Source organism: Apiospora hydei (genome assembly GCF_038363865.1).
Source record: "Apiospora hydei strain CBS 114990 chromosome Unknown utg000006l_segment0_segment0, whole genome shotgun sequence".
Taxonomy (NCBI): domain Eukaryota; kingdom Fungi; phylum Ascomycota; class Sordariomycetes; order Amphisphaeriales; family Apiosporaceae; genus Apiospora; species Apiospora hydei.
In genome coordinates, this window is record NW_027117365.1 from 1,201,597 (window position 1) to 1,226,743 (window position 25,147).

The 25,147-nt window shown below is 53.3% G+C and overlaps 5 protein-coding genes across 5 annotated transcripts; 4 read left to right on the forward strand and 1 right to left on the reverse strand.

Annotated features, from left to right (window-relative positions):
* Positions 1 to 4,972: 4,972 nt before the first annotated feature.
* Positions 4,973 to 5,614, forward strand: PG997_007595 (uncharacterized protein; the record flags this gene model as incomplete). The annotated part of the gene is made up of 2 exons (XM_066811910.1): positions 4,973 to 5,212; positions 5,288 to 5,614. 2 exons carry the CDS (start codon positions 4,973 to 4,975, stop codon positions 5,612 to 5,614), a joined length of 567 nt encoding a protein of 188 aa, XP_066667252.1.
* Positions 5,615 to 6,524: 910 nt separating this feature from the next.
* PG997_007596 (mitochondrial DnaJ chaperone (Mdj1)) lies at positions 6,525 to 8,288 on the forward strand (the record flags this gene model as incomplete). Its single annotated transcript, XM_066811911.1, has 3 exons — positions 6,525 to 6,717; positions 6,778 to 8,038; positions 8,093 to 8,288. The coding sequence occupies 3 exons, from the start codon at positions 6,525 to 6,527 to the stop codon at positions 8,286 to 8,288; spliced, it is 1,650 nt and encodes a 549-aa protein (XP_066667253.1).
* A 765-nt stretch (positions 8,289 to 9,053) lies between these two features.
* PG997_007597 (uncharacterized protein) lies at positions 9,054 to 10,463 on the forward strand (the record flags this gene model as incomplete). Its single annotated transcript, XM_066811912.1, has 1 exon — positions 9,054 to 10,463. One exon carries the CDS (start codon positions 9,054 to 9,056, stop codon positions 10,461 to 10,463), a length of 1,410 nt encoding a protein of 469 aa, XP_066667254.1.
* A 671-nt stretch (positions 10,464 to 11,134) lies between these two features.
* Positions 11,135 to 14,272, reverse strand: PG997_007598 (uncharacterized protein; the record flags this gene model as incomplete). The annotated part of the gene is given in 7 exon segments (XM_066811913.1): positions 11,135 to 11,400; positions 11,494 to 11,693; positions 11,707 to 11,909; positions 11,930 to 12,202; positions 12,384 to 12,667; positions 12,679 to 14,010; positions 14,038 to 14,272. The coding sequence occupies 7 exon segments, from the start codon at positions 14,270 to 14,272 to the stop codon at positions 11,135 to 11,137; spliced, it is 2,793 nt and encodes a 930-aa protein (XP_066667255.1).
* Positions 14,273 to 20,867: 6,595 nt separating this feature from the next.
* On the forward strand, positions 20,868 to 22,218 carry PG997_007599 (uncharacterized protein; the record flags this gene model as incomplete). The annotated part of the gene is made up of 6 exons (XM_066811914.1): positions 20,868 to 20,991; positions 21,044 to 21,389; positions 21,444 to 21,572; positions 21,632 to 21,761; positions 21,820 to 22,058; positions 22,119 to 22,218. 6 exons carry the CDS (start codon positions 20,868 to 20,870, stop codon positions 22,216 to 22,218), a joined length of 1,068 nt encoding a protein of 355 aa, XP_066667256.1.
* Between the last annotated feature and the right edge of the window lie 2,929 nt (positions 22,219 to 25,147).

Genomic DNA, 25,147 nt, shown 5'->3' on the forward strand with positions numbered 1-25,147 from the left:
CCGTCCCTGACCTTGCGCAAAGGCATGTACCATAGGTAGTATGTAGTCTTGCGGCGCATTGAGTTCCGGCTGTTCAATGGTTGCGTAGTGATACAGTAAGTGTGCATATTCGCTTAGGAGATGGAGGGCAGGATACTTCGTTGAGACCTGACCAAGCATCCAATGCACCTCCTAAGCTTCACTCACTCCCCCGTCAGAATAACTGTCCAGGTGGACGTACAGGACGAAACCGGACTGGAGTCCGCTTCCTGCCCCACCCAAGCTGACGGGCGACTGGCGATGGACCTGCAAACTTGTGATCATGACGGACGGTGGTGGTATTGCCCTGGACTGCAGCGAACATATGCCCTTGTCAACAGTGGTGGTAATGTACAAGTTATGGGGATGGGGCACCTAATCTATCAATGTCACTTCAACAAATGTGTTTTATTAGCGGCATTGAGTTCCAGCCGGCCGTGATATGGTGCTAGGATGCAGGTACTAAAAGTCTCCCGCGGGCGGTGGCTTCGTTGCTGCTGAGACAGGCTCATTTCGCCGTATTTGATTGATGCGCATCGAGGGGTAGTCGCATCTGCATACTTAGGCACATACATTTGATAGATGGGCGTTCTGGAGAGGATTGGGAGACGACCGGTATCCATGTACGCCATGAATTGAATAAAATGCATTGTGGGAATATTCGCATTTTGTTCTCATTGGCTTTCGATTGCGGACGAGAGCAGTGAGCCATCGGCAATTGCATCCTACAAGAGCTGATGCAAGTGCTTCAAGGGGAGTACATGTGAATCGTCGACTTATGCAAATCGGTAGAGAGCATGTAGAGCTGGCTGTGCAGTCTAAGGAAACTCGAAGTCACCTCGGTATCTTATTTCCAGGCTTACCTTACTGCATACATGTATTCGTCTGCAGGCAACGATCGGCGAGTGCGCTCCGGTCTCCATGGCAGCTCCGGACAAGAAGCAAAGTCACTTGCACCCAGCAAGCCGGATGAAGGGGGATTCCAGTGACTTGGAACACTAGTGAAAGCCCAGTCCTGTAGGTATCGCAGGATCTCTGGGCGTTATGCTTGGGGGTGTGTAAAGCAATATCGTAAGTTGAAGCTCATATAAGTCGCACTTGTAGGCGGGCAAGTTTGGCTATCGGCTTCAGGTAGTCGTTGTTCCTTTTTCTCTTTGCACAAGGGTTTCCCGATGAGTCCGTCTATGCCGCACGAGTTCACCTACCAGGGTGATTCTAAATAGATTGGTTCCAATAGCCATGATATGACTGACAGGCCTGTTGTGTCACCACACTAAAGATTAGGCGAGCTCCTTCGAGTATGTACATGTAGTTACGTCCTCGCAAAGCAAACCAAGCAGCCAAGTCTGTACGGCATGTATCTACCTCAACGAACTATGCCATGGGAATGATATTGTTCAGCGGTCGCCAAGTATGAAGTATAACTCATAAGGCGAGTGAGATCGCCGTGGCGAAGTAAACATTGGGTATATACATGCCTACTTGGCTATGATTTTGAAATCTTCAGCAGACTATCGGGGCAAATGTTTGCCTACGGTATGTTCTCGGTACTCAGGCGAAGACGATCATTCGAAGGAAACAGATAAGCAATTGGGATGAAAAAAGAAAAGAAAGCAAGCAAGCAAGACGTCAGCAAGTTCCACACAATGTTGATGTTGTGCTGGGGTTGCCTCAAGCTGGGGGTGAATGGGGTCCCCGGTGAGGTTGGTTGCAGATGTCGTCAGGACGCAGCAGCTTGCGACTGAGAACCAACACAATTTGCCCAGACTCCCGACCACATGACCATCCGAAGCCTCTGTTGATTTGCTGGAAAAAGTGAGCTCGGCGAGACTGAAAAAGCAATCACCATACAGAATTTCAGCCACCATGTCGCCCTCGCGATTTTAGCTGCGCATGGGCATGTAATCTGCAAGTCGATGGAAAGGAAAGAACCCCCCGTACGTGCTTTGATACAACGCTTCCCAATTCCTTGCCAGTGGACGCAACCCCCATTTGCCATCAGACAGGCCCCCATGCTGTAAAACTGGAGTGCATAAGGACCAGCTCACCACACCATACCATTTCTCAGGCTAGACCGGGAATAGCCAGATATGCGGCTGTATGTATTGAAGGAGGAGGTGGCATCGAATCAATGCCGCCCTGCTAGTCTGTCGAGTGCCTGGCCCATCTCACCTTGGAGCTGGAAGAGGCATTTTTACTTGGCTGGGAACTCGGCCCTGATCAGAACCAACAAGTCCGGAGTAGGCAGAAGGGACGTGTGTATGTATACAGCATCGAACGTTGAATGGCAACAAGTACATTAACACACAGTCCCAAGTATTGATGTGAGTGGAGCTCGGCTTGGAGTAGCCCTCAGGATTATTTAGAGGGCTTTTCGGAACAGCGCTATGGGTTTCCAAGCGAGTCAAACTTGACACACAGAAGAAGGCCTATGAGTCAAGGTAAGGCTGGAAATTGTGCTTCAATTCACCTGAATCATGTTCACTAGCGATCTAGTTCCCAGCTGGGTGGTTGAGTGTGGGGTGTTAGAAAGTATATAGTACAGCACCCACGCTCTAATGTTTGTCGATGCCAGCCCAGTTGCTTGCTTTGACATCGTGGGAGCCGGTCGCACGTGGGGGAATAGCAGTCCATACTAGCAAAACTCCATACGTAAGAGTTGTTGAGGCTGAACGATGGACACACGAAGGAGGACCTCTCCTGTTGTCTCGGTTGCCGACAGTGGGTGGGATGGGATACAAGCAGACAAGGAGGCCAGGCGGGGGGACGCGGAGAAGGCTCCTTCTCGTGTCACAGTGGCGGAAAACAGGCCCAGGATGCCAAGAAACGCTTCTGCAGGGCGTTCCCATTGGGGGAAGAGAATCACGCTTGGTGGCTTGAGGGGGCCGCCGGGCTGCTGGCCTCTGGCCGTATCTTGGCGGTCTTGCAGTTAGCAGCAACCCGGCTCATTAGCTGCAGGAATGCTGACATTCAGTTACAGAACCCATGAGAGTAGCACACCCCTCCAAGTCCTCTTGCATCCACGATCTAGCAGCAGCTCCTGGGCACTCCACCCTCGCCGACCAAGCTGATGGCTGGGCCGCTTCCCCGACAGCTCCTTCACCTACTAAACGTGCTTTTATCTCGGAGCCAAACAAGAAAGAAATCGTTGATTCGGCTCCCACACACCTGCCGCCGCAGGGCTCAGTCCTGACCAGTCAGTGATGTCTCCATGGTCGGTGCTGCCCGGCGCCTAGTGCCAGACCCCGCCAAAAAGAGGTGGGGGTGTAAATACTCCGAACCGGAGCCGTCCTCGTGTGCGTCCACTGTATCGGTTATGCTAGATCGAAGCTGCATTCGCTTACTTTCTAGTATCCAGTATGTATGCCACGGGTTACCCATACTGGGCTGTCACTTGGTGGGATGATATCAGAAGCTGTGCCACGCCAGCGGCCAGGACGAAAGGATGCACATCTTGGGATCTCTGGAAGCCATCACTTTGAGCCAGATATATTGATGCCATTTTTCTTCTGAAGTGGTTCTTGTCGAATACATCACCCGAGGATTGAGAGCTGAACTGCGCAAAGCTACATTTGGGTGAAGATCAACTGAGTTGTGCCCATACGCCACATTGGCAGCGTCTCTGATGTTTATAAACAAACTTCCATCGCCCATCATACCAATAGGCACACAATTATACCGGCTGCAGAATATGATATCCGTTCTACCTGCGTGAAGACATCATTTATGTAAAACATTCTGCAGTTTGACGAGGTCAATGCTCCTCGAGAAAACCACGAGTATAGACTTGATAGTTGGACTTCTTGGCGTCGTACACGTTGGTGGCTGTGCCTTGTTAACTCGCTTTCATACCAATTCGTATAAGTCTTCTAACAGAGTATATACCGATCGTACCTGCTATATTGGCACATTCTATATCATTATTTGCCTTGGATATATTTATGCGGAGCGAGGCAAACCTGAATGCAACACGACACCTGCTAGTTTGTGATGGGGGACAAGGTGTCGTTTATCAGTCGTATTCTACTGTCACAGTGCCAACCATTGACCGTCCCATGAATAATACGATTGGTACAGTCGCATTTCCTACCGAACCAACACTCCCCGACTTGAACAGTCGGTAACTTATTAAGCTTTCGATGCCTGCAACGACTTTAAGCTTCTTTGTGTCGATAGAAGAACGCGCGAAGGGGCTATATCCGGTATAGTGGAGCTATCAGGACCCTGGATTGCCTATTCTAGCGAAACAACCTAATGACGAATGGGGCTAAGGCAGGCACATGGGCCACGAGAAATTCGAGAGGAGTTTCGCGCAGTGCGTGCAGCAGTGAGGGACAAAGAGTGAATGAGGTCATTGGTCACCTGTGGCTGTATTCTCCCCCTTCGCGCCCTCTACAGTAGGAGGCTAGGAGTCTTGGAGTCTGTCTGTCTCCTGCGCCAGATCCGATGCGACAAGGATGGTCCCTTCCGAGAAGTTCCCTTTTGCTCGGGGCTGCTGCAAATGGAATGGTGAGAATGGACAGGACAGGACAGGACAGGAGCCGCGCCTGGCACTCGCAAGCCCTGCAGTCCCAGTGCGTGCAGAGAGCCCCCCAATTTTTTGTTTTGCGAGCAGCAGTCAACAGACAGGGACCCTCACAGACACACAGAAAGGGTCTGGGGCTGGTGGTACTTTACTTTTACCTAACCGCTCGACTCCGATTGTGCCATGCCATGCTGATCATCCGCGACAGTCCCTGTCTGCCCTCCTCCTGCTCTTCTTTTCCCACTCTATGGCAGCAGGCACACTCCCAAGGATGCACCTTTCCGAAGCCCAATTTTTGCATCATTACTTTTCCAGGAGTTGATACCCCCTTTGATCTTCAAGCAGTTGGATAGACGCAACGTTTAATGCTTGACTCGAACCTCTTCTTTTTCCGAGTGCGTTAATCGACCGATCTGTCTGACATCACCAATGCCGCCCGCAAAGTCCAAGACGGCCAACCACGACGACTCCAAGTCGGAGACGCCGAGCGTCAAAGAGCGCAACGGCCATGGCGCCAACAAAGATCACGGCCACCAAACCAACGGCAAACTTCGTCGTGTCGCCAGTTCCACGGGGTCGACGTTGCGAGACGCCACCAAGGCGACCACCAACGGCCACCCACCCGTGACGGCAGAATCTCCTGCTGCACAGCCAGCTGCCACTCCTGCGGTATGAATGACTGAAAGCCGCATTACTCTCCTTGCGTGGTCCAAGAAGGCTAACGGTTGTGTTTACTTGTTGTAGCTGCACTGGCCTGCGTTCGACCGCGAAGTCCTCCACGAATACCGCCGCGAACACCACCTCGACACCCCTACCGCTTTTACCGACAGCTACCGCCGACTTGTCCTTGGCAGGCCCGGAATCGGTCTTCACTCCCCTACCATGGCGCGAAAGTCGGAATACCGACGACAGACCAAAGAAGATCTTGCGAAAGTGGTTAGAAAACACTTTAACGGACAGGGCATCCAGGAGAACGAAATCGTGGTCGGGTTCCTCCACCGAGTGCGCAATCCTGCCATCACGAGGCCGAAGAGAAACAAACTCGCACCACATGCGTCTCCGATGCCTTAATGCACCCTTTAATGAAGCTTTGGACATTTACATCACGTTGGGCGGCATACTGAACGGTGTTTAACGAGGCCCAGGGATTGTGCCTTGTGGATTGTATTTTGAGCATCAAGGGGTTTTACAAGGCGTTTTGGGTGTTGAATACCTGCCGGCATAATCGTCATTTGCATCCACCACGACAGGAAATTATTGGTTGTGACATGGTAGAAAACGTCGGATTCGGCTCGTCTGATCTTGCTTTTTCTGCATTCTGGCGGGCATTTATATAGTTACAATGTGTATGCTGCTTGTTTATCTCCTTTTTACGAACATATCACCCATACAACAGAGGCCAATGCCTCCTCGTCAGATTATGTTTTGGTGGAATCATGAGCATGACAACAATCTTGTAATCGTTATCGCTAGCTAGCGCCAACCCGTATCTAAGGTAAGTTTGAGTTGTTTGAGGGATTGGATTCGGGGTTTGCGTTTAACGGGGCCGGTTTTTGATCCACCGATGCGGGTTCAAAAACTGACGAGCGTGCGCCATGCAGAGTTGATGGATTTTGGGTTGATAGGTCAGCAAAGTACGTACTGGCTAACCACTGGCCGCTTGCCGAGATTTTGGCTGCCTGAGGCACCCAGCAGCGATAGCTGCACACATCGTCATGTACTGTACCTATCACAATCCTGGCTCGGGCGGAAGCTTGGGAGCGCGGCAGCTCGCGGGTCTTGTACAGAAAAAGTTTAGATGATTCCAGTGCCTTCAAAGAGCTTCGTGACTTTTTTTTAGGCTGGATGCGATCGCATTCCTGTTCAATTCACCCACCCACGTCTTGCTATACGCCCCAGGTGACTCCGGTATCCGGTCTGGGCCTGCCATGATATTTTTCTTCTCTCTAACATAATTCCAACCTGCTGTTTGTTATTCACCATGAATGCAAGCGTTGTGACCAAGGCCGCCATTCCGGCGCGGCTGTTGTCCCCGACTCACATCTACGGCCGGCAACGATTACGGGAGTGTCTTCGCAAAAACGCACCAACCCGACAGATCGCCACTGCCGCCAGGAGAGCAGCTCTCTACGAAATAAAACCTGCTCATGACACTTCAACTCAACGACGGGTAAGTAATAAATGGGAAAGGCCATGCCGGATCCCCGCCCACTAACATGCATATGCTACCCTAGTCTTTCCACGCAACCTCGAGGACTCTCGCCGTCAAAGACCCCTACAAGGCCCTGGGAGTGACCAAGTCGGCCTCGGCAGGAGAGATCAAAAAGCCTACTACGGCTTAGCCAAGAAATATCACCCCGATACCAACAAGGACGCCTCGGCCAAGGACAAGTTTGGCGAAATCCAAGCTGCATACGAAATACTTTCCGACCCGAAGAAGAAGGAGCAATTCGACCAATTCGGCGCAGCTGGCTTCGATCCCAGCGGACAGCCTCAACCCGGACCCGGAGCTGGCGGCCATCCCTTTGGCGGCGGCCACCCTTTCTCCGGCTTCGGAGGGTTTGGGAGCAGTCAGGGCGGATTTGGTGCCAACATCAACTTTGATGACATCTTTTCGGCATTCACCGGTGGTGCGGCGGGCGGAAATCCTTTTGGCAGCGGTGCAGGCGCACGTGGAAGTCCTTTCGGGTCCGGTGGTCTCCTCGTTGGGGAGAATATAGAAGTCGGTGCCACCATTTCCTTCATGGAAGCAGCCAAAGGCACCAAGAAGACGATCACGATACACCCGACTGTCGAATGCAACACCTGCACTGGTAGTGGTCTGAAGCCAGGAACAAAACGGGTCGAGTGTAAAACATGTGGTGGCACGGGTACCGCGGTACATTTCATGACGGGCGGCTTCCAAATGGCATCTACATGCCCGAGCTGCAAGGGCTCGGGTCAAACGGCGCCGCGTGGGTCTGACTGCCGATCGTGCGCCGGGCATGGAGTGGTTCGGGAGCGCAAGAACATCACGGTGGATATCCCCGGTGGTATCGAGGATGGCATGAAGTTAAGGATGGATGGCGAAGGAGATGCTCCTATCACCGGCCACGGTGTCGACCCCAACACCCGCACCACCCGAGGAGATCTCTTCATACATGTCCGAGTCGAGGAAGATACGAAATTCAAGCGCTCCGGCTCCGACATCCTTTACACGGCCAACATCCCTCTGACGACGGCCATGCTGGGTGGCGAGGCCACAATTCCTACTCTCGATGGCGAGGTCAAGGTCAAGGTGGCTACTGGTACCAACACAGGAGACAAGACCACACTTGGTGGCATGGGCATGAAGAAGCTCGGAGGCCGAAGGGGTGGGACTGGCGATCTCAAGGTCGAGTTCCGAGTCCAGATGCCCAAGTACCTCTCGGCCAACCAGAGGACAATCTTGGAGATGCTGGCGGACGAGATGGGTGACACGACAGCGAGGCGGATCATGAATGTCAAGGGGTCCGGGTAGGTACAGGTCCTGTCGGTTTGGCTAGATCGGCTACTAACTATAGCCTCCAGTTTTGAGGCGTCCGGGCCTGCGAGCAAAGACGACGATCCTGACACACATAGGAACGAAGGATTCCTCAAGTCCATGTGGCATAACCTCACCAACCACCCAGCACATCAAAACCCACCGTCGAATGACGGTGACGGCACTTCCGGGAAGAAGTCGGATGAGCCGCCCAAGAAGGAGTCAGGGTCGGGTTCGGGTTGATTCAAGCCCTGGATGAGTGGGATGAACAAATGACGTATAATTTGTACAAATACCAGCGCCGAGGTGTACGCATCAGGGACTCTGTGTCATTTGATGTAGTTTACCCTGGGCAGTTTTAACTGTACATTATTTAGAGATATAGATTCCCCCGGATTTGCCTGGGTCATCGGTGCCTAAGAGCTGGAAAAACGGTGTACACTCACACCAGGCCAGGAGGCACGCGATCAAGATTTATGATGATTGATGGATGTCTTGGTTGCTCAGAGGGAGGAAGATGGCTTGAAAAGCGACTTGTACCATATCTACTTACTTAGACTCTGATTACGAGTATGTAGTTCAGAGAGGCCACTCACCTCCTATTGGAAAGCAAAAAGTTCAAATAAAAGTGACAATTCTAATACGTCTCAGAAGATGAATGTCCTAGAAATCGACTATGTAGCCAGATATAAAGTATACACACCGAATAAAAGATGCCGATATTACTCAAGGTAGCATGCTCTGTCTCCATCAATAATTGATGTCTTGTCCTGTCCCCACGAGCGAGGGCGTGCTTGGCCTTAGCTCCCGCGTACGTACCGTACCGTGCTTAACGGATTGAACCTCGGCATCATTTTCCAGTTTCCCGACCGACGTACCGTACCGTAACAATCAATCAGCAACACAGCGCTCCACGTCACGTCGATCGCTCGACAACGATGAACTGAATCTCTGCCAACACGCGGGTCTTGTTTCGATTCGACCGCATATGCGACTTTGCATCCCAGCATGGAGTTCGTCACGGCCCTCCGGGGCACCTTTGACGACCAGAAGCCTTCGCTGTTCGAGCTGCTCTCGGAGCAGCAACTCAACGCCCTCCTGCCCCCGACCCTGCGCTACCTCTTGACCGTCGCGACCCAGCGGTACCCGCGCTACCTGCTGCGCGCCCTCAACTCCTTCGATGAGCTCTACGCCCTGCTCATGCTCCTCGTCGAGCGCCACTACCTGCGCACTCGCGGCGGCAGCTTCACCGAGCACTTTTACGGCCTGAAGCGCGAGGCCTCGGCCGGCGGCGGCGGCGAGATCCCGCGCGCCTCGCACGGCGCCGCGTCGGTCGTGCGCGAGACCCTCAAGCTGGGCCGGTCCGACATCTGGCGCAACCTGCTCGTGTCCGTCGCGGCGCCCTACCTCAAGCGCCGCCTCGACGAGGCCCACGAGATCGAGGCGCCCCGCGCCCTGCTGGGCGCCAACTACACCCGCCTGCCGCCCAACCCGACGCCCTCCCAGCGCTTCCTGTGGTGCTACCGCTGGTTCCTGCGCAGGGTCTACCCCTCCGTCCACGCCGCCTGCGGCTTCGCCGTCCTCGCCTTCAACCTCGCCTACCTCTTCGACGGGTCCAAGTACCACCACCCGCTCCTCTGGCTCATCGGCACGCGCGTGCGCCGCATGAACATGTCCGACTACAAGGCGCTCGAGGAGCTGGAGAACAAGCCGACGCTGGGCGGCGGCGGCCGGCTGGGGCAAAATAGCAATGCCGCGGCGGCGGCGGGGACGAGCTCGAGTTTCCTCTCGCCGCGGACCTTGGGACCCAAGATCCTCGGCAGCTTGTCGGTCCTGCTGCCGACCAGCATCTTTGCCCTCAAGTTCCTGGAGTGGTGGTACGCTTCCGACTTTGCCAAGCAGCTCAGCCGCAAGGCGGCCGAGAACTTGGAACTGCCGCCGCCAGTCGCGACCGGGCTGCGGAACAGCCAGCAGCAGCAAGGGAAGGCCGGCAGCCCCAACGACAAAAAGCAAGACGCACAGAACGGCAATGATGAGAAGAAGCAGCAGCAGCAAAAGCAAAAGCCCAAGACGCCGCAAGAAGAGGACATCGAGCGCGCCGCGAACGCGCCCATCGCCACGCCGTCGATGCTGCCGATCCACGTGGTCCCGGCCCCGGCGGACTCGCAGGACTGCCCCATCTGCGAGGCCGAGATCGTCACCCCGACGGCGTGCCAGACGGGCGTCGTCTACTGCTACACCTGCATCCACCGCTGGGTCGAGGGCACGCACCAGCGCCAGGAGGACTTCATGTCGGGAACCGGCGCCGGTGGCGGGGTGGACCGTCTCGGCCGCTGGGAGAGCGGCGAGGGACGCTGCGCCGTTACGGGGCGGAGGGTGCTGGGCGGCACTGAAGGGTTGCGGAGGATCATGGTTTAGAGTTAAGGGAGGGGGCTATAGAACGGCAATGATGCTCTCCATACTGAACATATATAATAACGAAGGCGGAGCAAAACGGAGGGCAGTTGGTGGCGGGGAGCTGCCAAAGTGTATGATCGACGACCTTGAGTACGGTTGGTGTTTACTACTAGCATTGCATTGCGTGGTGGCGTTGAGGAGTCAATTCTGGAACTTCGCAAAGGGCATCTATCTATTACGTGGTAGCTACTCGATAATAAATGCACACTATTGAAAGGGTGCTTCCTTGCTCAAATCGGTTTTCCACGTTGACACTGATATTATCCTTAAATCCAAACTTGAAATTGCATTGCGTGAGTATAACCGTAGTACAAAAGGGGGTATATATAGGTGAATCGAAAAGTGACACCAAAAGTCCATCATAGAATCATATCACACCTAGTCCACCTCGTATGCGCCACACCAGATCCCACGCCAATGGCCTTCCCTCGAAAACTCCCCCCAAAGAAATAATCACCGAATTCAAGAACTGCCCAACAACCACTGGATCTTGGTCGATGTCCCTTCGCGCCGGACCGGCATGGGAGGGGCGAGGGACGCTTTATCATCAAAAGGCACCGCGTAAGAAGTACTAGGTCGAGAAAGAGGCATTGTCGAGTCTATAACCAAAAGAAGGAAGGAGAAGAGGCGGCTTAGTCAATAACCAGTCTGGGTCCAGAGGGGTCGTTGCCGGCGCGGCTGAAGAACTTACGATCGGATGTGGTCTTCCGGATGGAGAAGAAGGACGACATGATGCTCTTGTTCTCGGCACTCGCGATGCTGTTGCTGTCCCGCGCGGCAGCAGCGGTGCCGCCGGGCGCCAGCTCCTGGATGCTGGTGGGATCGATGTGCGTCTGCGGGAAGATGCCCCAGTGCTTTGAAGATGTGCCAGACCAGCACCAATGATCCGTGTAGGCCCCTATATTCAGAGAAAAGGTGTTCGGCTTAGTGTTGTTGTCGAGAAAGGTTATGTGCTATCCACCGGGAACGGACGGAAGGGGGTTGAACTTACAGCCGATGTTCTCGATAACATCGCCCTTGTTGAACTTGAGCCAGTTGCCCTCACCGCCTGTCTGACGGAACTTCCACCGAGCCACGGCTTGCATGTTACTGGTTCCTTGCATCCGTACCTCACTCCTGGGCGGCGGCTCCAACTTCACGGTGTCGGACTCGAAGGCGCCTCCGGACCCCGTCGTGCCAGCCGATTGCCCACTTACCCTCGTACCGGGGCGGGAACTCGATCCCCACGATCCTCGCACCGACTGCGTACTCCAACACGGGGTTGCGATCCGGGGGACTTCGCAGGATGCCATGGGTCAGCTTTCTGGTCTCCGTGGCGACGGCCGTAGGAAGGCGGCCGACTTCGGGCGCAAGCGGTGGCATGACCGACGCTGTGGGTGGGCTGGGAAACCACAAGTCGAAATTGTCCTTCAAGGGAGGGGGATTACATCCCCCTCGACCACGGTGAAACCGGAAACCACGGGTAGGGGACGAGGGTGGCGTGCCATGTGGGCAAACAGTTGCTTCTGATTGAAGAAAACCGTTGAGTCGCTCTCTTCAAGGGTACGGCCGAGGCTAATGCAGAAAATGCAGGCATAGAACTGGTCATCAATATGCCTGTTTGACAGATGACTCTTCTGCAATACTCGCAGTCGAAACCCAACACTATTCGACGTGTAGTTACCGGTCGCTACAAGTATTATCAGTATCATGATACCAGTCTAAAAAAGGAAGCGACCTACAGTCGTTCTTCAAGTCTTGCTCGACAGATTTGTAGTCAAGTTCGTATAAGCAGTGTGTACATTTTGCAACTATCATGGTAGAGAATCCCTTCACGATCCGTCAGCGAGTGGTCGACGTTTGGAAATAGAGACGTCCTAGGGAATGGGAATTTTGACTTACTCCTACTGGCCTCTTGATCTTTCTGAAACCTAGTCCTCCCCCGACTGCCTCTTCAGCGCCTTTGCAAAATCCCTTCAGCTGATAAAACGAGCTATGGGGACCAATCTGGCAATCGGGTTTTCTGGACGGCATTGGCCCATTCTCTTCATGCGTCTCGGACTCCACCGGGATGATCCCTGGGTCGTCCTGGCGTTGCCCTGGTGTCCCGGCTCTTTCCAGGCCTGGTTCTACTTGCTGCTGTTGAGGCTGCTGCTGTTCGGATACTCGCGACGGCTGAGGCTGGTCTCGGAATGACGTGGACCTCGACCTTGGCTGTGGTGGCAGAGGGCCGAGAGGGGTGGGACCAAGGCGGTCAGTGTAGACATGTCGGACCGGGCTGTCATCGGACGCTCGTGTCGATATTTGGGTGCGACTGTGGCGTAAGAGGGGGGCCTATTACCATGGTACTCGTACTGGCTCTGCGGACTCGTTGGCAACTTCAGCGTATCGTTTCCTGGGCTAGGGAGATCATCGTATGGAACACAGTCGAATATGGAGCTGCTTATAGAATCTGCCGAGGGCTGACGCATAGTGTGGCCCTTCGGTTCGGCCAAAGACGTGATCCTTGGGGGGTAACCTGCAGCTGCAAATGGGACTCGGGGCTGCTCGAATTTCGAAGGATGGTTGATGTAGTGCACCGAGTTGACCGAGGGCGGTCGACTACTCCACGTCGAAGAGGTCGATGACTGAGTTGACGCTCTGTTGACTTCATTACGGCCGGGAACGCCCTGGCCTGCCGAGTTGGCTCGTATCCGATGCCCGGCCATAGATGCACTTCTCATTGGCATGATCTGACCGTAGTCTGACTCTGTATCGACAGGGCTGGACACGGGCTGAGCTGCCTCGGGAAGGAATACTGGAGCAGTCTCATCATCCCGTTGCATACTGTCGTAGTTTCCATTTGAACGCTGAGATTGATGACGGCTATGACCTTGTCGAGCCCGAGGTGGTATGGCCGGGACCCCGGCCGGCAAAGTGGGCGAGTCGTCGGCTGATACCACCGGCCGTCTCTCAGGGATACCGTCATCCTCCATCTGACTGTCGGACGCAAATGTTGGTGGTGGTTGGCCCACCTGCCAAGGGTTAGCCGAGGGCGGCGGAGGAGGCGGCTCAGAATGTGTAGAAATGCCAGAACGGCGCGAGTTGCTTCGATCGAGGTCACTAGCGGAACCGGGTGTTTGTATACCTCCAGTCGGCACCGGTTGTGGTCTCATCATAAGACTGAGCTGCTGCTCTACCTCGTCCATCGATCTGTCATTTGGCGATATTGCTGCTGGCTGGACAATAACATGCGGTTCCTCTCCGGGGCCTATGGAGTTTTTGTTAATCGAGAAGGGGTTGCCAAACGAAGGGATCGCTGGAGATTGCAACGAGGGTGCTTCTTGTTCCACGAGCTTCATACGCTTCAAGATATCCATAAGTCTTGGCGCGGCCTTTCTTGAAGTCTTTTGCAGATCGTCGAACTTGTCTGCATCAAACTCATCCGCTTCTAAGAAGTCGTCAAAGTCCCATAACAGGTCTTCGAGCTCTGCGCGGTACTGCGCAATCTCGTCTGGAAGGGTCCGGGCATTCAGTATACACAGCCTTTCTCTGTCCGGCATGCATCATTACTTACCGTGCTCCTTCACTGCGTCGACAAAGTTTGTCCCATACTGCTCATGATTCTTGGTGCAGAGCGGTTCGATTCTCTTGAGCGCGCGCTCGCCCTCTTTGGCAAGACTTTGAGCTGCCTTGAGCATCGACGCCGCAACATGCTCATCTGCGCCTTCTGCGTTGGCTATCGCAACATTGGCCTTTTCCACTATCTCTTTGAAGGGCCCCAGAATGAGCCGTTCGACCTCGTCGGCCATGGTGGAAGGGAACTCGGCGTGGAAGCCCACTGCTCGGGGAGCCTGAGGCGCGAGGCAGAGTTGCGGAACGGGCGGTTCTCGTAGCTGAAAGATTGCCTGGCTGGCTGACGTAGTGCCTATTTGTTGGATCTTCGGCCGAAAGTGACCATTGCTGACGGACTTGGGAAGCAACCGATGGAGTGTTGCAGAAAAGCAGTTGGAGGTTCCAAGAACATGCAGAAGTGCAAGTCAAGCAATCCGGTCGGGGCTTCGCTGAGCAAAAGAGGCTGAAGGCCGGTGAGCGGGAGGCCATCGGCCAGTCTGACGCATGTCGCTGAGGGAGGATAAGATGAGCCCCTCCTGATAGACTATTGACAGATGAGGCCCCTCTATTCCCGCAGCTCTGGAATCCAAGGAGCAGGGGTTGATCGACTTAGCATCCCACAGACGAGAAGCGCTGGGGGACTGGGGCGGGCAACTTGCAAGTGATCCCCAAATGCTGCCATTGGCCAGAGGGCGCGTGCTAGTCCCTCTCAGCCCCCAGGATGCCTACTGCCTACTGCCTTCCGTGGAGGGGGGCGCATAAGGGCGCATAAGGGCGGGGGTTAGATAGCTGCAAGTGCGGCCATGATGCCAACCCATCCCATCCCATCTGCCTGTTAGCCTTGGGTCGTCGTGTTCTCGTTCCACGACCGACTCGAGGTAGGACCGTAGGACTTGTCAAGCTCTTCATTGGAGGACGCATCGACGCCATCATCGATTGCGCTGACGATCGGCGCCTTGTTTTTTTCTTCTTTTTTTCCCGCTTTGATGACCCGGGGGGTCCGGGGATCCTCGCACCTCGGGGAAAAGCAGAGAGAAGAAGAAGGCCAGCACGCAACGTTGTCGAGGTTGAGATATCCAAAGTGGACACCTTGATTATTGGAAGATCGATATTATACTTCGCTCCATACTAACATGAACGATTCCAACGCCATTACTAACTGATGCTTGTTGTGTTAATAAGTCGGTATCTGGAGCTAACCTAGCGCAGATAGAAATCAGTAATGTCGCTTCCACGCCAAAGAGGTCAATCGGTTTCTTTCGAGGCAAGCATTTCTTGTCTGGATGTCTTGTATGCAAGATACCTAGGTACCTACACGGATGTAGATCTATCTGGAGACTGCGAGGCATCGGACTTTGCAATTGCTACCTTGCCCGGCCTTACCTACCCAGCTACTGGCCAACTGCCTTAGGTACTTATACATGCTCACCTCACTCAGGCCCGTGTAAAATACACCTACCCGGCCATGTAGCAAACTTGAGGTCAATTGATAAGAGTCAGACAAAAGATGTGGTAGGGACCCCTGATCCAACTATTTTAGTCGACCGAATGACCCCGGATCAATTAGCAAGACGCAAAGATAGACTACCCTGGGCCACCCACCAACGGCCGCCTGCACCGGCTCCAGTCCTAACTGGTTCCGAGGGAGCTATGAGATCCGGCTTGGTCACCGAACAGTCCGCTACACAGCCTTGTCTGGTCTTGATGAACGGCTAGCAAGACGTCTTGGGACAAGCAGACCCGGGGCAATGTGTGTAGAGTCTATAGTGTCTATAGTGTCTATAGTGTACCCGTGATTCCCACTTTCCGCGATATAATTTCGCAGTCTCGCCCCCTGAAATCCGTTGGCGAGCGACAGCGCGCGAAGTGAGACGGCGAGATCTGGGGTCTAGACTTCCTGTTCCTGTGCAGCATAAGCTCGGTAGCTCCCGTCCGGCGGTTGGCCTCTGAGCCCATTGCCTTGGTACGCAGCTTGATTGCAGACTGCCATGGACTTATACCCTTGTATTTGTATCTGTGTCCGTATTGACGCTCGTTGCGTCGCTTTCCGAGCAAGTTGTTGCTTGTTCGAAACACGTAGGCGCAAGAATGGAGCATTTAAACCCCAATGCGATGGTATATTCACAACAATATATAGGTTGTCGGGTAATCTAATACCCACTAAGCCCAAATTCTGTCATGCTGTGTGTCAGAATCAACTCTTATATGTCCACTCGGCTGGGGACTCGCACAGGAGTGGCTTAGTGAACCTGGCGCGCACCAATGGTTCTAGAGCGTGTTCGGAGGCGAAGAATCCTGTGTATAAGATCCGGAAGGGGCTTGGAATCAAGACGCGGACAGCGGTCCCCATACCATCTGAGACCCGATGCCACAGCCTCGGAGGAGGCAAGGAAAGCTTAAGTATGCCAGTTGACATATCTGCCCGACGTGGATGACCGGGGTCCCTACTTGTGTCCGTTAAGTCGCCCTTTGCCAGGAAACAGTCTCGCTAGAGAAACCCGCTCTAGGCTTTGATCCAGCTAGGACATGGCATAACAACACCCCGATGTTTCGCAAAATTAACTATCAACGTGTCGGCCTCCGATACAAGACATAGGCTTCTGGTTGCGTGGGCACGGGTTAACGGTGTGCCACTGCGCGGTGCAATGTACGCCCAAGATTGGCGTTTTGCCGACAGCGGAATCCTCTACCTATGGTATCAGCACTTATTGATATGATATGAGAATAGAATCGAACGTGGTGTATTTCACGAGAAACTATAGTTAAATTTACTCTTCGCGTTGCGGATGGCAATTTGACATAATAGTCGATAAGTAAGTACATGAGTGAAAAGAGAATAGATTATGGGACCGGGGGCCTTTTTCTCAGGCATGTAGCCAGATGTAGGATACCTCATCCTCCTTCTTACCCACCTGACCCCCGGCCTCTGCCATACGAGCGGCAGGATGACCTACCTGTTTTTTTTCTTTTTCTTTTTGTTGGGCAAACTTTGACCACGTCCCAGAGGCACTCTGGAACCCTCCGGACAGAGACGCGGCCGGCACGCCGGGTAGCATTCCAATTGTTTAAGTACCTCCCAAAAGGAGTTTCGTCAATGGACTTCCCTTTTTAGGGCGATACGTTAAAATGCCTATTCCCACGTGTCTTAGATATGCGAGCCGTCACTTGGACCGGCCGGAGGGTTAGGGTGATATACGCGAACGGCCAAACCATTTCTTTTTCTTTCAGCCTGGGTAATAAGACTCTAACCAAGCCTCTGCAGGGAACTTTCCTGTTTGCTGGGTTTAGGCATATGGCCGCCCTGGCCCCTGGCACTTGGACTCGTCTTGGGTAGGTACGTTGTCAACCCCTGTACTCTACATACCATGGATATCATCCCCAGGGTTCCAAAATCTAATGGTTGCAACGTTTCGCTGTAATGCCATTGCTTAGTTTATGTTCAATTATCCTATCTTAGTAAATGCAGTTGCAACAAAATGCCCAGCAGGCCAGATGTCTAAGATTCGTATTTGTGCTCATGGTATGGTCTCAAAAGACTGTCAGGCGGAGCAGCCTTTTGAGATCAACGCCATCTTCTTAGCTAATGTTCTCCAAGTAATGCAAGGACCGTGCGGCTGGTGGGCAAAGCCACGTGGAGATCGTGACTAAAGGTCGATCAGGACGGTATTATGTCAATTGTGACGCAGCATGCTAGGGGTCGTAGTGCCGGCCAGGACCGTTTATTTTTACGGATGTATTGACACTTACGTACTATATGGACTTGGAAGAGCACTGGAATGGGTTATTGCTAGCATATGTCTGGGGCTTGGGGTCCTTGCTCAACCCGAGCTCCCATCTTGCTCCTATCTATTTATGTGAGTTGGTGGTGGTGGACTGTATCTCACGTTGTCGAAGCACCAATCCATACAAACCACGACATCATGATACGTAAAGTAAGGAAAAGTAGGGGTTTGATCCGCCTTTGCATAGCGCCGAACTGTCCGAAATGGAGATATGCATTATGTAGTTAGGCAGACTTACATGGCATCAATCCTCCACCACGATATGCAGAGAGGTTGGCAACGATAGGATCAACTGCGTTTCCTCGCAATGACCTGGCCGGCAAACAAAGAACACATCAGTCTTAGCAGAGAGCAGCTTGCACCGACCAGCCTCCTACCCAGCATGTGGCCCACCACCACCACCACCACCACGAGCGAGTGTCATGTCATGTTTTGCCGATGCGCTCTTGTCTACGCCCTAAGCTGCTTCCGACCTGGCGAGTGGGATCGTCAATGCCGCCCTTCTTCTGGTCCTTCTAGAACCAAAGAACTAGAGGACCAACTACCGGGCCATGGGTGAAAACGGCACACAAAGCCTACCAACTGAAACACAGCAGAGGTTAGTAATTATGGGGGTGCAGGTTTTAGGGGGAGCCAATGCGGGTCGCGCGCCATAAATCCGGTGGCCTCTACGGAGTGCCCGTAATGTGCTCGCTCATACTCGCAGTCAATATTGCAGCGGCCAATGACCATTGCTTTCTTCCCAAGGTGGTTGGTTAGAAGCAGGGGGTGAGATGCCACATGCAGACTCTCCAAGACCTGTTTAGGACAGTCCAATGTGCCAACAATATCATTACACGTTATATTCATGGATCAGTGACAGTCTGACCCGGCGCTGAGTATCGGAGGATTTTAGCAGCGCCTATCAGTGCCATAAATAGACTACGAACCAGCCTCACCAGTAGTAATAGCTGCAAAGTTTCTGGTGAGGCATTCTGTAACTCGCGGGACAGCAGGCGTACACCAAGCAGCAGCTTGATCGGCGATTCTTTCAATGGATGAGCGCCCCGGCATGGTCCAGGTTCAATGGGGATATCATGTAGGTAGGTACCTGACCAGACCTGCTATGCGAAGAGGGACGGGGGCCCAGGGAGCGAAAATGCCGTGATGATACTCTTGTCCAGGGAGCCAGGAGTGCTTGCCCAACTCTAACCTTGTGGTCGCGGTAAAATCTTACTCTCTGGGCACAGCCAGGAATATAGGTGTAATCCTGCGCACATCTCGTGCAATCTATCCTTGCAGTTGACGGTTGGTTAGTCATCCAATAAATCGATGTCTCCATCGCCTGCTGCTTACCTTGATCTTCTTATCCCATTGGCATCATTGCAATCAACCTCTCCCCCGGGCTGTCCATCAAATGGTCCTATGTTAGGTTTGATCTCCCACTGAGCTTTACCCAGCAAGGCAGGCGAACAGTTCCTGCCAGTCGAATTGGATGAACGGGGACCAACCGATTGAGAGAAGGTGCCCGATTAGATGTACCTGGGAGTTGACCTGCCTGCCCGAACGAACAAATCCCCATTTCCTGCCGGCCCCATCGGAATCTCGGTCTAAGTCGCCCTGCCCAAAGAAAGAGACCGAGCGACTTCAATCGCCATCTTTTCTTTTCTTTTTTCCATTTCTTCATTTCCAGCACAGCATCGCCGAACGTGCCTGAAGAGATCGCTATCAATTCCCTGTCCGACGTCCCAATTGCGTCCCGAGGTGCTCTGTGCTACAAGGCAGATAATCTGGTCTGATCTGATCTGTCCATAATCTCCCTCTTTCGAGGTTGCACAGAGCGGCAGGACACGGCCGGGCCACCGCTCGAGTCTTTTCGCCTGCCTGCCTACCTACCTCCTACCTTACCTAGACAGGCCAGGGCCCAACCAACTGACAGACAGTACCCGACACTCCTATCGACTGCGCGCAGAAGAAGCCCGTCCGTAAGTCCACTGTTTCCTTTGATTGTTCGAGGGGGATATTGGCCTCTCCTCCTGCGGCTGCTGCTTTCTTTATTCCGTTCAAACATTCCTTACAGCCTCCGTGTTTGGCACTCCCTCAGCCCAGACCGGCCTGGGGTCAGTGTACAATGCATCGCATGTAAATGTCAGGCCAGAAAATGGATCAATTGGCATCTACAGTAAGCTGCATACTATCTTCCCAATGTGGACCGCGTCCAGCGGTTTGACCTACTGTTTCTGCCACTACCGGATTGGCCTTGGCCTGCCTGCACTGCTCTCCCCAACTTTTTTTATGTCCTGCCTACATACGCCTTCCCACACAGTCCCAGTACACCTGAGTCGATCGGCAGTGCTTCCAAAAAGCCCGACTAAGGCCTCTCTTAGCTAGGCGGGTGAATGACGGCGGCCGGCTACACTCGCACTCGCACTGCCTTTTGCCTTTGCACACACGGCTCCCCTTCCTCCTCTTCTTCCATCGCCAACACTCCCTGGCTCATTCCAACCCTTCCTCGAATTCCGTCATCACATGCAAAGGCCTGGAGATAAGATCCTTCGGGATACATAGGGTTCCTTCGCTGGGCGATTGATTGACCGTAATAGGTAGAAGCTCGAGAAACCACGGCCGAAATTCCATCCCAATATCGCCTTAACCCCGGCACCGCTTTCCGCTAGCTCGAATCTGCTACGTTACCAGCCATTACTCCCGCCTGCCGCCGTGACGTTTTGCCAAAGGCATCAGCCCAGGTCATTTAAGCTTCGCGCCGCTGCTTCCTAACGACTCAGTCAATTCTTTGCTTCGTCGCAAGCTTGACCGACATTGTCACAGCACACCTTCCCGACGACCGCACCTCTCGACAGCTCCTGCGACAGAGTGCAACTCGCGAAGCCGGCTTCCTTTTTTGCGCCGTGCAATGAGCTTATAGAAGGTCGTCTGCTCGTCTCGATTAGCAGCGCAGGCTTCGGCACGCTTTGCGGGTGATTCGTGGATGACGCCAAAGATAGGCACTTCGATACGACACGCCGCCGTCATGGGATCTTGCATGAGCACTAATAATGAGGAGGAGGAACAAAAAAAGCGAAGCCAAGCAATCGACAGAGTCCTCGACGAAGATTCTAAGAGGCTACGGCGAGAATGCAAGATTCTGTTGTTGGGTAAGAAAATCGCCCGGTCCTTCCGAACGATGGCACTGCTAACCGGACGCAGGCTCTGGCGAGAGCGGGAAATCGACAATTGTCAAGCAAATGAAGATTATTCACTTGAAAGGCTACTCCGAAGATGAACTCTACAACTACCGAGCTACAGTGTTCAAGAACCTCATCGAATGCGCCAAGGCCGTGATCAACGCCATGGAACAGTTCGGTATCGAACCTAGCAACGAAGGGAACAAGGAGAACTGCGAGTATCTCCTGAAGTACACAGTCGAATCTGGACCTTCCGCGCATATTGAGCCGAAGGTTGGCGCCGCCGTGCAAGCGATATGGAGTGATCCTTGTATCGAGGGCTTAATGGAACACCAAACAGAGTTCTACTTGATGGATTCGGCCGGATAGTGAGTAATTGGCTGCTGGGAGCTGGCCTATTGTAGCTAACGAATCGTGACCAGTTTCTTCGACGAAGTGTCCAGGATTTGCGCCCCGGACTATCTTCCAAACGAGATGGATGTCCTTCGAGCTCGCACCAAAACGACGGGTATCTACGAAACCCGCTTTCAGATGGGGGCACTCAGCATCCAGTAGGAACCCGTCCTCCGCCTCTGCATAAGATTGCGACCCAAACTAACCGCGAATACAGTATGTTTGACGTTGGCGGCCAGAGGAGCGAGCGGAAGAAATGGATACACTGTTTTGAAAATGTCACGTCCATAATATTCTGCGTGGCACTCAGTGAATATGACCAAGTCCTCCTCGAGGAGAGCAGCCAAGTATGTTGCATTGCATAGCCAGCAAACTCGTCACTTCAGCAGGCTGACATGGAAGCAGAACCGAATGATGGAGAGCTTACTGCTGTTCGATTCGGTCGTGAACTCGCGGTGGTTCATGCGGACAAGCATCATCCTCTTCCTTAACAAAGTCGACATTTTCAAAGTCAAACTGCCCAGATCGCCACTGGGCAACTACTTCCCCGACTACTCGGGAGGAAATGATGTCAACAAGGCTGCCAAATACTTGTTATGGAGGTTTAACCAGGTAAACAGGGCCCATTTAAACCTCTATCCGCAGTACGTATTTTCTTCTTCGGTGTTGTGAAAGCAGCGAGCCATACTGACTTTGGTGGTCAGCCTGACCCAAGCGACGGATACGTCGAATATTCGACTCGTGTTTGCAGCCGTGAAGGAAACGATCCTTAATAACGCGCTTAAGGACTCTGGAATTTTGTGATCAACTACCCTCATTGATTTCCCGAAAAGTTCCTTGATTGCTACCAGTCTCACGTTACTGGGGTAGCTACGACCATGAAGCATTGGGCCGGCGTTTTTCTCAGATGGCAATCTGTTTTGTTTTGTTGATTGTTGTTTTTATGTGCGAGCTTTTTTCTTGGCGAGGCGTTCCGGGTCCAGCGCTATTGAATGAACGATCTTCATTACACTTTCTCGCGGCATAGAGGATGGGTAACGGATTGGACCGGAGCAGGATGGCAACGAAGACATGTTGGGCAATCCCCATCACCTGAACACGGGTTGGATGGCTGCTTGGGGCACATGGCTCATCGCTATGCAGTTTGGACTTGCGATATCGGGAAGAAGCAGCTCAAGATATTTGCTGCCACTGATGGATGCTGCTTGGGTGTATGGCTCCCTCATCTGAGTTGACAGCGAGGGCAACGACTAGAGAATAGGGTGGAAGCGAAGAGCCCGAAAGGAAAAGTCACGATGTTCTGGCAATGATACTCTTGTCCCCATACCATAACATACCAGCACTAGTATATCAGAACACCGCTCAAATACTAATTGGCCGTGCGCTACTTGAATATCACACACTCCCGTATGATACGTGTACCGGCCAAGCTTCATCATTGATTGCCCTTGTGACTGCGGAGCCATCACATGATGAATACATGGACACCCAACCGCAATAATCGAGACGGGCACGGTCTGGCGAAAAATGGATGCACAAACAAAGTCGAGGCGATATCACGAATGATTTAACGATGAATGAAATGTGCCCATGTCCTCCTAGGCGCCAAACTACATAAATCATAACCCAAGAGCGGATGAGGGCATCAAGTTGGTCATGCGAGGTTTTGCTTTGACATGAAGCTCCAAACACGGTAGCATCAAGACGCGGTATGACGAAAGCAAGTCTACCAAGCTGGCGAATCATATGTTGTCCGGCGGGCGGAGATGCTGGCACAGCAGCACTTTCAGAAAGCTCCCCGACTGCATAACAGTTGCGTAGGTGTGGTGTGGGATATGCAAGCAGCAACGGCGGCGGAGGGACAGGCGGACAGAATTCGCAGTGAAGTTGGTTCGTGATGTCTATTGACTCGGGCCACTGTGATATTATTGCGAATACAAGTGCCAAATACAAATCGTGATGGCCAGCTCGAACGATATCAATCTCTTACAGCCAAGTCCTGTGCATACTTTAAGCATCATGGGTCCCTGATGTTTTGTGGATGGGATTGATGGTTGGTTGGATCAGGCAATGAATACTCCGAGGTAGGTATATAAAGGAGGATTGAGGTCCTTTTCCCGTAAGAGTGGGTTCGTATCCCTCAGGTAGGTACTTGGGTAGGTAGGCAGGCTCCCCCTTGCCCCCTGCCCCCTTCCAGCCAGTCGAAGAGGGTGGAGACGCTACCAGACGACCAGCTACCCCGCACGCCTCCAGTCTCTCCAGTCTGTCTCTATCAACCCGCTATCCGAGCGCCCAGTTCACGCCCACCTGCCCACCTGCCCACCTGCCCACCTGCCCACCTGCCACCATGCCCTGCAGGCTACTCCTCCACCCCCCTCCAGCACCTCCACACCTCCAAACGCCCCACGAGCTGCCAGACTCCCAAGCGGAATGAATGGCTTGACGCCTTGCAAACGCCAATGATTGATTGCTTACCTGCCTGCCTACCTATTCTACAGGATGTACTTTACATATATGCAGTACTGCATGTGCCTACTTACCTGCTCTGCTGCACGATATATTATTTGCCCGTAGAGGGAGGGAGGGAGGCAGGGCGGTGGCGGCTCGCGCTCTCCTTCTCTGATGGTTAGTGTCGTGTGGACTTCCTGGCTTTACGGCATTCTCGCTTCGTCGCCTTCGAATTCACGCATCGTTCGACATTGGCACTGCATAGTGGGTTGCGGCTTACCACTTTAGGAGGGCAGGCTTGCTTCACACAGATGAATTGCATTCCGTATAGCACTACCAGTACAGGGATGACTGGCTACTACGTCGCAAGAACACCACAGCTCGAACGAGTAGCCGCCATGGCCATCCGTGGCAGGTATTGATTGCAGGCTCAAATGGCGTGACTGGCACTGGTAGACCTTCGTTGCATCTGATTCTCTTGTCTAGTCGTCGTCATTGTGCTTCTAGCCGGCCAAAAAGGCTCGATGTTTCCCCAGTAACTCGCCGACAGCACCCGGACTGTAGCCATCCACGTCCCCTCCTCCGCCAATTGTCGAGACCAGTCGGTGCCGGTCGGTGGGCAGACACGAGCAGGGGGAGCTATCTCCAAACCTACCTTACCTACATGCCTACATCATGCAATAAATGTTAGGTACTAGAGGTCTCTTTCCTCCCTCGCATAAGTAGCCGGCTTCGTTCTCTCTTGAGCTTTCCTTTTCTTACTTTCAATGTTTTCGTGACCCGTCGTCCATCTCCTCCTCCATCCACCCTCGTCACATCTCCAAGAAGGTTGAGGTCGAGCCTTTGTCGCAACATACCTCCTGCGGCCACAGCCTACCTGTCTGCTTTCGAGAGTACCCCGCGGCGATCCTCGCTCTTCTCTTGGACGGCCGCCTACCGATCAACAACCCTTTTGGTTTACCCCACCTCATTCCCACCATCCATCTTAGTTGCCGTGAGTACTCCCCCAAGAGCGACGATATCTCCGCTCTATGGGAAGCAGTCGACTTAGGCTGCTTCCTGTGTGCCATGTCCCCAAGTGTTGTCACGAGGGTTACCTAAAGTCTGGGTGCTGCGGAGATTTGGGTTGAATCAGATCGACAAACGGTAGCTGGTCCTGGTCGGGTTACACCATTGGCAGCATCTCAATATAGCCTCGCAACGTTGCTGACCTACCACTACATTAGGTATTGTCCAATTTGGCCACGTCCTCTTCAGTTGAACGCTCCAAAGCTTCACGCCCAGC